Source organism: Perca flavescens, chromosome 18 (genome assembly GCF_004354835.1).
Source record: "Perca flavescens isolate YP-PL-M2 chromosome 18, PFLA_1.0, whole genome shotgun sequence".
Lineage (NCBI taxonomy): Eukaryota > Metazoa > Chordata > Actinopteri > Perciformes > Percidae > Perca > Perca flavescens.
The window spans coordinates 27,381,416-27,398,571 of record NC_041348.1 but is presented as its reverse complement, the minus strand read 5'-3'; the positions used below and the strand labels follow the sequence as shown (position 1 = coordinate 27,398,571).

Genomic DNA, 17,156 nt, shown 5'->3' with positions numbered 1-17,156 from the left:
GGGGGGACCTTTTTAATTATTTCTGCACCCATCAGTTATCGTTTCACCTTCTGACCACGTGTCACACGTCCTCCAGGTTCCCCAGTTTTCGTTCTCTCGGCTGGCCGGAGCTGATGTGGTGCTCGGGGTGGAGATGACCAGCACAGGCGAGGTGGCCTGTTTTGGCGAGAACAGATACGAGGCTTACCTCAAAGCCATGCTCTCCACGGGCTTCAAGATTCCCAAGAAGAACATCCTGCTCTCCATCGGCAGCTATAAGGTACCGACATCAACATTAAACTTGCTTTTAAATACTGATGAATTTCTCAAAGTCAAGAGTTGATAATTTGGCAAGTGCATGTTATGTTCAGCTGATCCAGGTGGAAGTTTAAGTTATGCATATAGACCAATTTAGAAACGGTTGCACGTTACAGTAGATCTGCAGTTTTGCATTTCGATTAACCGATTGTGCTTAAGGCCACGTAATCATGTGAAAATAAATTTTAGCTTTTTTTTTTTTTTTTTGTCAAAACAGATCTGTTACATGATAGAACTGAGACCACTTGAAACTTTCCTAGTGCTGATAAATAGCTAACAAAATAACAATTATTGTATTATCCATAACTTTTGTTAATCCAAAACTAAGATGATATAACTCATAACCATTTTGTTGATTATGTTTTGTGTGTTTACAGAACAAGAGTGAGCTGCTACCCACCGTGCAGGCTCTTGAGTCTATGGGTTACGACCTGTACGCCAGTCTGGGTACTGCAGATTTCTACACAGAACATGGAGTCAAGGTAACTGAACTGAGCTGTTGTAAAATTCAACAAGAATATTAAGGAGTAAGTATCAGATTCACAGCTGCTACATATAGTGTTTTGACCTCAACAACCCAACTGCATTTTACCGCAAACTTGCGACTAGCAAACTTTCTAAAGAAGGCGCAATTGCTTGTTTGATAAGGGTTGGGTCGGGACTCCAACATTAACACACTGACAACATTGTATTCAGATTATAAAATATTTTCATAGCACTTTTTAATGTGTGATTGTGTAAAGGTGTTCACGAGATACCATCCTTTCATGAACTTGTGAATTTCGCCATCCGTCTTCTCTCCACCAAATAGGCCAAGCTTCCAGGGATGATCTAGTTTTCACGGATACAGAGTGTGTGTATGTGTGTCAGAGAGACAGAGGGAGAGCAGGGAAAGGAAATGCGCATTTTAAATAGCGTTAAAAATAAAAAAAAGATATCAAAAATATCCTCTTGTTTTCCCTGTTTCAGGTGAAAGCAGTGGACTGGCCATTTGAGGAGGAGGACAGCGATTGTCCCACTAAAGAGAAGCAGCGCAGCATCATGGACTATTTGGAGGAAAACCACTTTGACCTGGTCATCAACCTCTCCATGAGGAACAGTGGCGGTCGCAGGCTCTCCTCTTTTGTCACCAAAGGCTACAGGACGAGACGCATGGCCATCGACTACTCTGTCCCGCTCATCATCGATATCAAGTGCACGAAGCTCTTTGTGCAGGTCAGATTTGCACTTCAATCATTATTGTACAAGGCATTGTGCGTATTTATTATATTTATTTACTTGTCACAACAAAAGCTCGTCTCGTTCGATGGCAACATAAATAATGTGAACGTATGTTTTCAGGCTCTTCATCAGATTGGTCGGACTCCACCAGTTAAAACTCACATCGACTGCATGACCTCTCAGACGCTGGTCCGTCTGCCTGGTGAGTCGCTGCAACCAGAAGGAGAAACTCTAGATGAATTGATTGATGGCCGTGTTGCTCTATTCCGACTGACTCTGGGTGCTTTGAGAAGCTCTGATCATGTGTAGGCAGTTGCAAAATGGAGAACATACCTTTTTGGTTTCGTCTTCCAGGAAACTACAAAAATAGATCACCTTTCACGTAAAGGTCTTTCAAAAGAGTTTCAACAATATTAATAAATAACACGAATAGTAACACTAATAGGTGAACAAATATGTATGTTTGAATACTAACTACAAAGATGTGGCAGCTGTTTTTCTTTCTTCGGACTTTGGACTTCTAGTATTAATGTTTTGATGTGTACACATGGCTGTTAACTTTGTATCACAGTATTCACAGTAATCACCAATAACTGTGTGTTGAAATGCACTGTAATATCCTGGTTATTGTAAGATTAATTAGTGAGATAAGATTAAAAAGTGTTTAGGGACCGTTCGGTATTTATGGAATGGACCACCGGAGGAAAATAGGGGGAGGGTCATGTCTTTTTATTCTTTGTTGATGGGAGGGGCATCCGATTTTTATTTTTTTTTAGTCTAGGGGGGAGGGTCACCCAGCTTTGTATTCATGAGAACAGCAAAATTTCAAAGTGGCTTGTTTGGTGCATATTTATCCATGTAGCTCCACGTAGCTCTCTCAGTCTTGGCCCTTATCGCTAGCGGATGGGTCCCTCCCTGTTTAGTCAGCCAGACAATTTTGAGCTGTAGCTTTAGAGACCGTGGGATTTCCCAAACTGAATAAATCCCGCTCGCACATATAAACACAAAACTGCTTTGCTAGCTCAATCGTCTTGTAACTAAGACATCTGCTGAAAAAAAAATTTTGTATTCAATAAATAACGAACAGTCCCTTAGTTTCAGTTTTTTTGCATCTAAAAATCATATCCTGGTTCCAGGAGCATGTATACTGTTTGATTTGTAAAGTGATATGAATAACCAGGTTACTTTATGTTCCGTGGAAAGGTAATATCCCACGACGAATCGACCATCAGGATGAGCGTTACCAATAGAATATTTGTGTGCATGTAATTTTACTCACTGTAACTTACAGCAGATACAATTACTCACAACAGCAACACATTTTTCTTCTGCGATTGATTCTTAGGTCTGATCGATGTGCATGTTCACCTGCGGGAGCCTGGTGCCACCCATAAGGAGGACTTCTCCTCTGGTACAGCAGCTGCTCTGGCAGGAGGAGTGACCATGGTGTGTGCAATGCCCAATACCTCCCCTGCCATTACTGACGCCAGCACTCTGGCCCTGGTACAAAAGGTACGCCCACATTTTCTTTGAAATTGAGAGCGAGAAATCAACGTTAACTCAAGTAATATTCATTAAATAAATAAATCTTGTGTTGGGTTGTGTCATCAGCTGGCCAAAGCGGGCTGCCGGTGTGACTATGCCCTGTATTTGGGCGCTGCTTCAGACAACGCTGCCGTCCTACCGTCCATCGCTAGCCAGGCTGCCGGCCTGAAGATGTACCTGAACGACACATACTCCACCCTCAAGATGGACAACGTCTCTCTCTGGATGGAGGTAACTCTTTATACCTTTTACCAAACCGCTGTGGTTGAACCTTTGTTTACTAGTTTAAATTCTTCTTAAAAAATGTAGTTAAAAACAGAGCTAAATGGTTTTTTTATATTGGGTTGAGACGTATTTTGTTTCCACTGACTTCTCTGTTGTGACATTTCTTGGAGCCAGCATCTAATCACCGTTATTTGTCTATCTCTGACTAAAGCCCAATTCCTGTCCTGTCCCAGTCCTGCGTTAAAGGAACACGCCGACTTATTGGGAATTTAGCTTATTCACCGTAACCCCCAGAGTTAGACAAGTCGATACATACCCTTCTCATCTCTGTGCTTGCTGGAATGCTATCTGACGGCTCCAGCGGCATCAGGCCAGCACAGAACATGCAGGTGAATGGTTCCAGCAATCCTACTGCTCCGAATGAGTGACAAAATATGTGTTATATATATATACATGTTCCTATTTACATTTTGTGATTTATAGAGTCACAGCGTGTACAAAAAACAACGTAACATGAGACACAGCCGTCTTCTAACCGTAAACAAACCGGGAACTATATTCTCAGGCGGAAGAATATAGTACTTGGGCGGAGTGATATGCTCGCAGCAAGCCTGTCTGAGAATATAGTTCCCGGTTTGTTTACTGTTAGAAGATGGCTGTGTCTCATGTGACCTTGTTTTTTGTACACGCTGTGACTCTACAAATTACAACATGTAAATAGGAACATGTTGGCGTTATTTTGTCACTTTTGTCACAATTTGGAGCAGTAGGCTAGTTGGAACCAGGTACCTGCAGGATCTGTGCTAGGCTAAGCTAATGCTGGAACCGTCAGACAGCATTACAGCACGCACGGAGATGAGAAGGGTATGTATCGACTTGTCTTACTCTGGGGGTTACGGTGAATAAGCTAAATTCCCAATAAGTCGGCGTGTTCCTTTGAAATCTACGCCGTACGTACGTGTAGATACGGCGTAGCCTGACATGCATCTCTCAAAAAATTTAACTACACATTGCTGAGACTTAGACCACAACAACTGTGATTGGTCCATGGCTTGGCAGCGTCGCATTCCCCCCCCCGACTCATTTCCAGATTCTACTTCTCCATACGCTGCATGAAATCAAGCAGAGGGTTTACTTTTCCTGCTACAGCTTCCCAACTGTGGTCAGAAAGGGGGACGAGCCTATCACTCGCTCTACCGCACATTTTTCAGCATGCACAAATGCTGGCTCTGCTGTTCTATTAACATACCTGCAAACTAGTCGCTTTTCGGCGAAAATCGCCGATTTGAATGGGAAAATGTGATCCAAAGAGTTTTTATTTGGGGGCGGGGGGGGTGTCCGAGACTCGGGGCTAATACGGCACCGGCACATTAACGACCGTTATCTACCGGACCGAATAGCAACACAAGGGAGGGGGGGGTGTCACCTTTTCCAGCCCTTCTGAGTTTGCAGATATGTATTACAGAGATAAGCTAGAACGACACAGACACACCAGTGCACAACTATAAACCTCAGGCCACTTACATTGTCTACGACGTAAGCTCTGCGTAGATCCTCCGTACAACCATAAATCTGCCTTAATGCTGGCAGAAGACCAGTTGAAAGATTTGCCTCCATTGTTCCACATTGTACACCAAACTAACTGTCCTGTTCTTTACAAAGCACTTTGAGAAGTGGCCAAAGCAGATGCCCATCGTGGCTCACGCCGAGAAGCAGACGGTGGCTGCAATCCTCATGGTGGCCCAGCTCTACCAGCGACCAGTTCACATCTGCCACATAGCCAAGAAGGAGGAGGTAAAATACACTTGACATTTTTGTTATTATAGAAATCAATGGTGCAGAGACTTGTAATGCTACAGTATTTCAGCATTGTATTCATGGTCTAACATTTGTGTGCCAAGCATTCACAATAACCCTCAGACAATTAATGACTCATGTACATCCTCATAATGCTGTAACCATTACTTTATGGTACTTTCAATACATTTTAAGGATGTATGCTTTATATTCTTCTCTGCAGTATAGACACTTCACCGGCCCAATGTCCCCGTGGGTGTTATTAAACGGGTTACCTTTTGTCTTTTTCAGATCCTAATCATCCGAGCGGCAAAGCAGAAGGGCATCCAGGTCACCTGTGAGGTGGCACCTCATCACCTCTTCCTTTGTGAGGAAAACATGTCAGAGATCGGCGTGGGACGAGCGCAGGTCCGACCCATGCTGGGAACAAAGGAGGACATGGAGGCTCTGTGGGAAAACCTGGACATCATTGACTGCTTTGCTACAGATCACGGTCCGTAACCGCACAGAGACTAGTCCGATGATGATGAAATCATGATTTACGCCTTAAGATGAGAGCGTAGCTTTCACTCGTGAATGTGTTTTGTGTTGCTAGCCCCCCACTCTGTAGAGGAGAAGAACGGGGATCACCCCCCTCCGGGCTACCCCGGCCTGGAAACGATGCTGCCGCTGCTGCTGACCGCCGTCAGCGATGGACGTCTCACCATGGATGATATCATCAGGCGTCTTTACGACAACCCACGCAGGATCTTCAACCTGCCTGTCCAGGACAACACCTACGTGGAGGTACACAGACACACAGAGAGATACACACACAGACACACACACGTTTTTTTATGGCCTGGGGTCTACGTATGTCTTGATTTTTTGACCCGACATGACTATTTGTGCTTCATACATAATTTGACAGATAATGCTCACACTTACTATATTATTAATGACCTAATCATATTGTCTGTGCCTTTCAGGTGGACTTGGAGCAGGAGTGGGTTATTCCTCAGGCCATGCAGTTCACAAAGTCCAAGTGGACACCTTTTCAGGGTCTGAAGGTGAAGGGTAAAGTCCGCCGCGTGGTTCTACGAGGAGAGGTGGCCTACATCGACGGCCAGGTCAGCAATCGCACGCCTCTCTGTGTTCACACGTGACCTATAAAAAAAAAGGCTGTATTATGGTGAACTGGAATGGATATTGTTGCTGTTTGCTACAAATAGTGTGGTAGTACAGTTTAGGGCTGCAACAACGAATCGATAAAATTCGATTACTAAAAAAGTTGGCAACGAATTTAATTATCGATTCGTTGTGTCGCGCAACTACTAGGCCACTTAGTCGCGGAGATAAAAAAAAAAATTGAGTTGAGCGCAGCGCGGAGCGAAAGAAAAGAAAAAAGAGCAGAGCGGGGGGAGAGGAAATACGGAGAGAGACCGGAGAGACCCGTAACGTTGTTCTGAAACACTCGGCGGAGGCAGAGAAATCAGTACGACCCAAGTCATCCAAGGTGTGGGAGCATTTCACACTAAATAAATCAAAAACGTGTTAATTGCAAGATAAGCAAAAGCGACACGGCATGGCACGGGCGCACCACGGTGATGAGTCAGCACCTAAAACGTAAACGGAGTCCTTGATGAGGAGGAAGGGAGTTCAACAGCAGGGTAAAGTCACTACACTATCCTACTTCTGTTCCGGTCTGAAGTGAGGAACGTACCGTCCCTCCAGTAGCTCTTCTGGTGCTGCTGTTTACTCGTTATCCAGCTGACTAGCATGACAAGCTAGCGTTAGCTCGGTAATAACAGTAATAAAGCAGGGGTGGTATACTTTGCAAGACTAAAGACATGGTTTTATTCACTCGCTTTTTTTTTGGCCCATTAATTTTTCAATCTGTTGTCATGTGTATATATTATGTGCTTTGTCCCATATCAGTTATATAGCCAATGGCTTTGTGGAATGTACACAGGAGCTGTGCATACTTTTAATTTTTAGTAATACTTATACATATTGAGTTGAGGTACACAAAACGTCACTTAATGTAACATTTGTATTTATTATGTAATTTGATTTCTCTCTCTCTCTCTCTCTCTCTCTCTCTCTCTGTCTCTCACTCAGGTGTTGGTACCTCCAGGTTATGGTGAGGATGTGAAGACCTGGCCCACTGCTTCAATTCATCCCCCTGAACCTGTTAAAGAAAGCCCAAGGGTATTCATTGGACTATCCATAAGCCCTCGTGTGTACTGTTAAAAACCCCAAACAAACTGGATATTTATATGCTAGCTAACTCGCCAGTATGCTGATTAATCACAGCACGTATTAATATTTAGTTAAATGGGTGGATTATGTCTATTTGTTCTGAAATTGTGTATTTCCTGTGGTTTTAGACTCCAGAGCACCCACGTCCTACTCCTCCCCGGGAAGGCCCGGTCCGAACCCGAGCACCCAGCCCTCGGCGACTAACCTCAGAGAGCCGCTACCTGCTGCCTCCTCGCACCCACCGCTCTTCAGATCCTGGACTGACACCGGGTAATACAACTCCCAAAATGCTGGGTATACATTAAGGCTTCAACAAAATATCAATACGGCAATATATCATTGTCCTTCTTCGTGTGACACGAGAATCAATACGCTGGCGCCAAATATCGATATTTTAATGAAGAAAACGGGGCGCTCTGAATAGATTTCCCTGCTCCCAGCGTCACTACTTCATGGCTCCTCGAGGTGGCGCTAAACGCATGAATGAGGGAAACTTGAATATAAGTTAAAGGGACGCTATGCAGTTTAGGCAATTTTTTTCGCTGTTTTCTCGCAGGTTTCTCTATAGAGCTCCCCCTACAGCTTCGGAATAGATATTTGGCAACACTGTTGTAAAAACTCGTTGGCGACTCTTCCCCCCTCCCCTCCCATCTTCTCCCTCTGGTCATGTACATTTCTTTTCAAAGAAGCCGGCGAACGCACGGACCCATGTCCACTGAGGTAGACAGCTAGTAAGTCCGTAACAGACAGCAGTCATAACAAAAAAATAGCAAACATCCTGAGGTCACAATAACAAGAAATACAAAGATTAAACAGAGTTTATCCCAAAGATACTTACAAGTGCAACAGTAAGAACACCAGGTCAGCATCAGATTTGCAGGCTTCTGTTTGTCTCCGTTCTCGCCATTCTGTAAACGCAGAAGCTGTTCAGTTAAGGTAAATTAAAGGTCCCATGGTGTGAAAATTTCACTTTATGAGGTTTTTTAACATTAATATGAGTTCCCCCAGCCTGCCTATGGTCCCCCAGTGGCTAGAAATGGTGATAGGTGTAAACCGAGCCCTGGGTATCCTGAGAGAGAGAGAGAGAGAGAGAGAGAGAGAGAGAGAGATCCACCTTGCCCCCCCCCCAGAAATAGCACATCCTAAGGAAAGCTCATTGTGGGACTGGCTCTAGTGGCTGTAATAAGAGACTTCAGATACAGTATTAGGGGACCACTAAGGTCTATATAAAAGAGACTTGAGATACAGTATTAGGGGACCACTAAGGTCTATATAAAAGAGACTTCAGATACAGTATTAGGGGACCACTAAGGTCTATATAAAAGAGACTTCAGATACAGTATTAGGGGACCACTAAGGTTTATATAAAAGAGACTTCAGATACAGTATTAGGGGACCATTAAGGCCTATATAAAAGAGGCTTCAGATACAGTATTTGGGGACCACTAAGGTCTATATAAAAGAGACTTCAGATACAGTATTAGGGGACCACTAAGGCCTATATAAAAGAGACTTCAGATACAGTATTAGGGGACCACTAAGGCCTATATAAAAGAGACTTCAGATACAGTATTAGGGGACCACTAAGGTCTATATAAAAGCATCCGAAGAGCACCATGTCATGGGACCTTTTGAGCTTAAAAAAAAATAAAAATAAAAAACTGCATAGTTCCCCTTTAACTAGCCAAAAATTAAAAGGTTTTCAACGGGATGGCGGACAGCAGTTTGAGGAAAATAACCGATGCCCCAGCCACGTTTCAGTCCGAAGTCTGGACCCATAGTTGTTCTGTACCATCTTTGCAAAGTTGTGGCTGTTCAGAGGTGGAAATTATAGCTTTAACCTACTTTCTTTTACCTTTTTAAATGTATCCTCTGCCTTCTATACACTGTATTATACTGTACTCCTGTATTTAACGGATTGTGTCACTGGGCTCTCTGCAGAGATGGTTATGCTTCCAGCAGCTGGAGCCGGGGACGGTTACAGCCACCCTCCTCCTCTGTCCCGGCTGCTGTCCCCTCAGTCAGCAGCGGGACCGCTACCTGCTGGACAGGTGTCCCACTTCCAGACCTCTCCTCTGCTGCACCCGCTGGTGGGCCAGCACATCCTGTCTGTCAGGCAGTTTAGCAAAGAGCAGGTACAACACACACACACACACACACACACACACACACACACACACACACACACACACACACACAAAAATGATATGGTTTAATATTTGAGACTGGAACGTCATTTTGTATTTTTTCTGTGTTTCAGATCTCGCACCTTTTTAATGTTGCCCACACTTTGCGTTTGATGGTTCAGAAGGAACGAAGCCTGGATATCCTGAAGGTACTGCATATAAGTACTTACAGCATCTGCGTTTATTCCAAAGTGGTTTTAAGTCTGTTTATTCCTTTTGGAAAGTGTATGAGGAAAATTCCTTGTTAAGGGTTACTTACTTGGCAATACATCCAGACATACTTCATGACTAAACAAGACTGTGAAAACCCTGGAAACGGAGCATTCATTAGGGATTTGGGAACACCCACCACTCAGTCCTTCTGCCTGAAAGTAGTTTATTTGTTTTGTCCGAAGCCCAGCGCAGAAAAAATCTAGATCCTCGTTTCTTCACTGTCCAGGGTAAGGTGATGGCGTCCATGTTCTACGAGGTCAGCACTCGCACCAGCAGCTCCTTCGCGGCGGCAATGCAGCGCCTGGGCGGCTCGGTCGTCCACTTCAGCGAATCCACCTCGTCGGTGCAAAAAGGAGAATCCCTGGCCGACTCGGTCCAGACCATGAGCTGCTACGCCGACGTTCTGGTGCTCCGACACCCAACGCCTGGAGCTGTGGAGGTGGGTTTCAGCTTCGACTCAACCTTTTTTGTAAAGTCGAGCTGCATTTAATGTGCCTTTGCCACGTGTCGCTGTGTATAAAACCAGTAATATGACTAATTTATTTAATTAATTAATTAACAACTCATTTAATTTAGGTTCCGGATATATCAAAAATCATACCCTTTTTTAAAGTTCTATTGGGGGGGAAATCATACATGATTCATAAAGCCTGTTCACACCTGTTCCTAAAAGTTAATTTTTTTTTTGTGGCATTCCAGTCTTTGTGTGAGTGGTTTCCCGACAGATTTAAATATATACTGTAGCTTGTTTATAAGTCTATTAATGTACTTGCATATGGTTACATCATTGATGTACCTCCAAGATATGACCCTGATAAAGCTCTCAGATCAACAAGCTGTGGATATAATAATAATAATAATAATAATAATAATAATAATAATAAAAAAAATAATAATAGATATATAGTGCAACATTTTACAGTTGAAAAACCAACTTGTCAGTGCTCTCTGGTTGACAAACTGTAATGGAGACACTTCAAAAGACTTCAGATTATATCATTGGCATTTCTGTACTGCAATTTTCTTATGTTTTGATACTGATATAGCCATAGATATAGAACAATAGATATGACATGTAATTCTGACTTGCCATTCCAGGATGGAACCACTTGGCGGCCATCTTACCAGGGTTAAGTTTTAGAATTGCTTCCAGTGGAACCAATGGGGAAAGAGGCTCATGTTGTCTTTATAATCCTTATATTTTTCTACCAATACATCAATAGTGGTTTTAATTCAAAGTAATGACTGTAAGACAACTGTGCCTTTCTAGAACAAAACAAAAAATAGAGATTTGGGTGGAATTTTGATTGATATAGCTCCAAGAGAACAAGTAATTCGTTCAGTTATAAAGATAATCTCAAAATTTAGCATTTATATTGCAGGTAATAATTTAATTTATTCAATTTTGCCTGAACTTAATATTTAAAAACTGTCTTTGGTATTCTGAATGGCTAATATACATTAAACAATATTTTTTAATATAGAAATCCTAAATAGATTCAGTATTATGGTCTATAGAGTGGTAGTTACGATAAGACTGTAATTTATTAATACATTTATTTATGTCTGTAGATTTTATCTCAACTATAAGACCACATTTCCCATCAACCCCGCTACTTCCTGTTTAGCGTTTACCGGCCGGCATGGAGTTTGTTTTGATGATGAGCGGAGTAGTTGGAGAGCCTCGCTAGCTTCAATGAGTTTTTGTTGATAAAGGCTATAATGACTTCACCAGAACTGATGATGGACTTGTCGCAATTTTCATTGCGCTAACATTATGGAAATTACATTAACGATAGTAATGCGGAGACTTTGCTGCTGAAGTTACTTTACCTCATCAAGACATGGATTATTAAGTTTTAATTTTCTTTACTGAAAGGAAAATCATGTAAAGGCATGAGGTAAGCTGACAACAATATATGTTTATATACGATGACTGACAGCAGGATTCCACATGGCTAATGTTTGGGGAGCTAACGTTAGCTGGTGAAAATGTACCGTTAAGTGCGGCTGGTCGGTTAGGGCTCCAACATTGCTAATGTTGATTTGTGTAACGTAACTTTACTCTGTGTAACGTTACATTTTAACGTACCGTTAGCTTGCTGGATTTGTCTTGAGATATTATAAAATGAGATTTAGGAGTAAAGAAGAGTACTTGTCGTTAATTTAACTGGAAACTTAACATAGATTGAGTGAAATCGCCTATAGGGGTAATATTAACGACGTGTTAAAAAAAACTGTAACGTTAACGTTACTAAATGTATTATTTGAGGTCAAAAATCAATCAACTAAAACAATGTTTGCTGTTCATAAATGCTGTTACGAGCTAGCCAGCAATCACCAATAACTGACATCTCAGCCGGTCTATTGCTATGTAACGTAACTAGCTAGCTAGTTAACCAACTTTTCTGTATTTATAGTTAAAAAAAGAAGAGAAAAACTTCTCCTACTGACATGTGGAAAGTGATGCCAGCCTCCTGGTCTCTGTGGTCCTTCTGGTAAAGCAGTTAGGTGCTGCACAGCTGACAACCATACTTGTTGCCATAGGTGACAATTGTAAACAGTACCCTAGTAAGATGGCGGACAGTTATACCATTAGTTATGACGTCATGTCATATCTATTGTTCTATATCTATGGATATGGCTGCCTTTTGTAAATCTCTTTTATTCTATTTCATTAAATGTAGTTATGAAGACAGTTTTTTTTTTTTTTTTTTTTTTTTACAAATGCTGTTAACTTACTGTAATTCTGTGTTTTTCTTATAATCACATAGCTTAAATAACATTTTCAATGTTTTTGCTTTCTTGTAACTCGTCTCCAGACTGCATCGCGTCATTGCCGTAAGCCTGTGATCAATGCTGGAGACGGTGTCGGGGAGCACCCAACCCAGGCGCTGCTGGACGTCTTCACCATCAGAGAGGAGCTGGGGACGGTCAACGGCATGACGGTGTGGGATAGCGAAATCATTTTAGAGCAAGAAAAACTGTCCTTTACATTCAAATCCACAGTCCTCCAACTTTTAGTTTTTAGTTGTTGTTGTTGTAGTCCAACCAGGGTTCAGAATTGGCACCATCTACCAGCCAAATGCCGGTAAAATATATATGAAAGTGGCTGGTAGATTTGCTTCACTCACCAGCCAAGGAAAGCAATGGTAATCTATAGAGTGGCTGGTAAAATGGGTACATTCACTAGCCATTTGGCTGGTGGAACAAAAAGTTAATTTTGAACCCTGAGTCCAACTGCCACTTTAATGCATATTTTAATTTTGGTTATATAAAAAAAGAATCTTTATGTGTCATGTTTTCTGTCAGATAACTATGGTTGGGGATCTGAAACACGGCCGCACGGTTCATTCCCTCGCCAAACTGCTGACCCAGTACCGCATCACCCTGCGCTACGTGGCTCCCAAGAACCTCCACATGCCAACAGAGATCATCAGCTACGTGGCCTCAAAGGGCATCAGACAGGTGGGAACTAAACAAGCCAAATATGTGGCAATGTAATCAGATGTATTTCTATTTCACATAAGAGTTTCTCAACCGTTTTGAAATATCTAAATAATAGGTTCTTAAAAGTACTCATATTATGCTTTTTGGCTTTTCCCCTTTCCTTTATTGTTGTATATCTTTTTTTGTGTGCACGTTATAGGTTTACGAAGTGTAAAAGCCCAAAGTCCCCCCCAAAGGGAGTTACCATCTCCAACAGAAAACACTGTTCACAAACTGCTCCAAACAGCTCTATTGTGGTCCAGCCTTTACTTCAGAGACCAACGTGGTCACTTTGTAACACGTTATAATGCTCGCCTAGCTGCTAGCATGGTACGCCCTCATACTCTGCTTTTGACTGGCTAGTAGTCCTTACCTAGGTACTGTCAGGGTACACCCTCATACTCTGCTTCTGACTGGCTTGTAGTCCTTACTTAGGTACTGTCAGGGTACACCCTCATACTCTGCTTCTGACTGGCTAGTAGTCCTTACTTAGGTACTGCGCATGTGTGACTCCCAACCAAGATGGAACAGAAGTGAGATGCCTCCCTCTGTTCCATCTTTGTTAAAAAAAAAAAAAAAAAAAAAGCTAAAACAGAGAGCTCAACACACAGGGTGAAAAGAGGAGCTGCAGCAATGTGCAGTACAACAAGAATATGGTGTTTTTTGAAAATTAAACCACAAACGTATTCTGATATAACCTCTAAATACAATTATGAACCTGAAAATCTGCATAATATGAGCACTTTAAATGGTGTTATCAGTTTGACAAATAAAAAGGATGGTAACTTTTTTGTGTTTTTTCCTCCTGTTTTCAGGAGGAGTTTGATAGTATCGAGGAAGCTCTGCCTGAGACGGACGTCCTCTACATGACGCGGATCCAGAAGGAGAGGTTTGCATCTGAGGAGGAGTACAAGGCTGTAAGTGAACTCATGTTTCATTTCATCAACTGTTCTTATTTCTAGAAAAAATTGTCATAATGCCTCTTTAAATAAAAGTTGTAAAATGTAATCTTAAGCCTAACTTCTACTTTTTTTTTGTGTAGAAGCAAGAGACTTTTGTTTTCATATATCCCTTTCACCAAGTCACATTTGTGGCTCTGTTTTTTGTGTGTGTTTTTTTTCTCAGTGTTTTGGCCAGTTCGTCCTCACCCCTCACATCATGACTGTAGCCAAAAGGAAGATGGTGGTGATGCATCCGCTGCCCAGAGTCAATGAAATCAGGCAAGGCCCAATTAACACCATTATACATTCTCACAGAGTTAGCAGAAACTCCCTGGTCTGTCACCGTCTCCAAATCAAGTCGTATTTGTCAGTTCAATACATTTGAAAATATAATGCATTCTGAGGAGAATGGTGGGTCCAAGGCATACCCAACATTTTAGATTGATGGAAGTGTTTATCCTACTTTCCTACGAGCACTTGAATGCACCAAAAAGGAAAGATTTTTAAAAGTTTGTTTAAAAAAAGATAGGGCAGTACAGAGGTATGGAAACAAGGGAAGAGAGATGGGCTATAACATGCAACACAGGTGCTCTGCTGGAATTGGTGGTACGTGCCTAATATATCAGAGATTGAAAGTTCATACTTGACCTTTGAAACATTAGTTGACAAAACCGTCTCCCCACAAGGTCCATTTAGTAGCTAGTTTTGTTTCAAGTTGATTTGTCAGAGCTGCAGGGTGTCTTACTCTTGTAAAAAGTGGTAATGATAGAAAACATTTTAACTTCTTGCAGTCATTTTTTCCCCCCTTGAAAAAAGACAAAATCAGAAAAAAGTGAAAAATGCCAGTTTACAATGATATAATACAAAGAAAAGCAAATCATTATCATTGAAGAAGCTAAAAATACAGTAGGGATTTTATTTGCATTTTTGCTATAATAAGGACCCTCCTCCAAAGCGTGCTGGAGGAGGGTCTGGCAAAAGAAATTCCGGCGGCAACGGAGCAATCCCGGAAGTGGAACGTCCGGGATGTAGACTACACACACCTAAACCACGGCCGTAGCTGGCTGTCAGTAGTTCCTCACAGGACACTGGCACTTCAGACTCAAACGCATTTTCATGAAGCCCGACGAGATGGATTCTCGTGTGATATGTGATCTCGCGATTCTCGTGTGATCTTGTAATATCGCAAGAATCCAGCTGCCGTGCAAGGAAAATAATACACTACTTAAATAATGAACCATTGTGAGAACAGTTGCAGGTGAATTTTCTGTCAATCGGCCAATCCATTAATCGACTAATCGTTGCAGCTGTAGTCGTTTTGATGGGGAAGTTTGAGAGCTTGGAAATATCATGCTGATGTAGTGAGATTTGATCTGATCGGATTCATTCTTGAAAGCAACTGTCCAGAGGAAAACAAATATGATTTTATAAGTATTGCCTGTTGTTGTTGTTGTTGTTGTTGTTGTTGTAGTAGTATTGCTACAGCAGCACTTTAGTCTTGTTAAAGTCTAACTAAAACTTGTCTCCTTTGTATTTTTCTCTCAGTGCCGAGGTGGACACAGACCCAAGGGCAGCATATTTCCGTCAAGCGGAGAACGGCATGTACATCCGAATGGCCCTCCTGGCCACCGTACTCAGCAGATAGATCCGTATGCCGGCCATTTGTAGCCCAAATTGTGAAAACCTTTTAGAATAACAACACCACCATTTTCTTTTTCTGTAATCTGTGGATTTCTTGAATGCATTCCTTGAAGGGGTGTTAGTAGAGTTAAAGTTGCATCATGCGGTGTCATGATAATGCTTTCCTTCAGTTTGACGGAGCGCTACATGTTATTCTTTTCATCCATATGTCACCTGCCGAATTACTACTTTTTTTATATTGTCTTAAAACACAATTTATGTTATGCATAAAACTGCATCCTAATGCAAAATAAGGTAGATGATGTATTTGAACTAGTGAGCATTTCTTTGTTTTGTATGTTTTATGATGTTGAACAGACCAGCAGTATTTGTGCATCAGTCAGCCATAGTGAACTGGAGGAGCTGGGGAAGAAAAAAGGGATGTGGATATCTAAATCATAACATTAAAGATACTATGATGTGATATTAATGAAATAAATGTTTTGGTAGCTGTGTAAAATGTATTCTACTGTAGGTACATTTAAAGAGACCAGTGAAGATATTAACTGAAAATGGATACGCACAAATATTCTCTGAAATAGTGGTCTGTGATGGTTTAGGGTATTTCTTAAACCGTGGCAGTTTAGAAGTACATTTTTTATCCAAATGGGAGTTGGCGAATTACTTTGTATTATGCAGAGAAATAAATAATAAAAATTTTTTTTGCAGTTGACATTGTCATTATAATCCATCACATCAAGCAACGTAACCTCAAATATGGCACAAAGCTGTCACAAATGTAATAACAGTTATAACTCTAAATGAATACATCATTTTGTGGTTGCAAATGCTTTTGTCGACTCATTGCAGGGATTGTGATTCCAAATATCAGAGCTAATATCTACCAAAAATAAAATACTTTAAGATCATTAAGCACCATTTAACACCAAAGGAAGTATATGAACAAAGAAAAATCAACAAAATTCAGTGTATTTCTTTTTTGTAACCTTTTGAAATAGTATAACTAATTAAATCTTATCATACTAGAGTTGCAAAGTTTAATTGATTAGTTAACTATTAAATTAATTTGCAACTATTTTTGATAATCTGTTAGCCATTATTTTTTTTTATCAAAAATGAATATTTTTCTTTCTTTTTTTCTTCACTCCTCTGTGTCTGTAAACTGAATATCTTTGAGTTGTGGATAAAATTAAAATGTTCTCCATTTTCTAACATTTTATAGACCAAACTACTAATCAATTAATGGAAAAAATATTCGACATATTAAACGACAACAAAAAATAACAATACAAATGTGCATAGATTGTAAGGATGAGAAAAAGTCAAAGCGTGTGATTTAAAAAAAAAAAAAAAAAAAAAA

At 41.2% G+C, this 17,156-nt stretch overlaps 1 protein-coding gene across 1 annotated transcript in view; it reads left to right on the top strand.

Annotated features, from left to right (window-relative positions):
• The window catches only part of cad (carbamoyl-phosphate synthetase 2, aspartate transcarbamylase, and dihydroorotase), a 33,921-nt gene extending 17,424 nt beyond the window's left edge, over nt 1–16,497 (top strand). The window contains exons 25-44 of the mRNA XM_028604850.1: nt 77–259; nt 675–779; nt 1,267–1,512; nt 1,639–1,720; nt 2,864–3,030; nt 3,130–3,294; nt 4,951–5,082; nt 5,377–5,578; nt 5,681–5,871; nt 6,054–6,194; nt 7,186–7,275; nt 7,455–7,596; nt 9,268–9,461; nt 9,587–9,661; nt 9,952–10,164; nt 12,548–12,673; nt 13,038–13,193; nt 14,030–14,131; nt 14,340–14,434; nt 15,701–16,497. Of these exons, the coding sequence (XP_028460651.1) occupies nt 77–259; nt 675–779; nt 1,267–1,512; nt 1,639–1,720; nt 2,864–3,030; nt 3,130–3,294; nt 4,951–5,082; nt 5,377–5,578; nt 5,681–5,871; nt 6,054–6,194; nt 7,186–7,275; nt 7,455–7,596; nt 9,268–9,461; nt 9,587–9,661; nt 9,952–10,164; nt 12,548–12,673; nt 13,038–13,193; nt 14,030–14,131; nt 14,340–14,434; nt 15,701–15,800 (2,907 nt within the window). The 3' untranslated portion in view covers nt 15,801–16,497. The remainder of the gene's footprint in view (nt 1–76; nt 260–674; nt 780–1,266; nt 1,513–1,638; nt 1,721–2,863; nt 3,031–3,129; nt 3,295–4,950; nt 5,083–5,376; nt 5,579–5,680; nt 5,872–6,053; nt 6,195–7,185; nt 7,276–7,454; nt 7,597–9,267; nt 9,462–9,586; nt 9,662–9,951; nt 10,165–12,547; nt 12,674–13,037; nt 13,194–14,029; nt 14,132–14,339; nt 14,435–15,700) is intronic.
• The last annotated feature ends 659 nt before the right edge of the window (nt 16,498–17,156 follow it).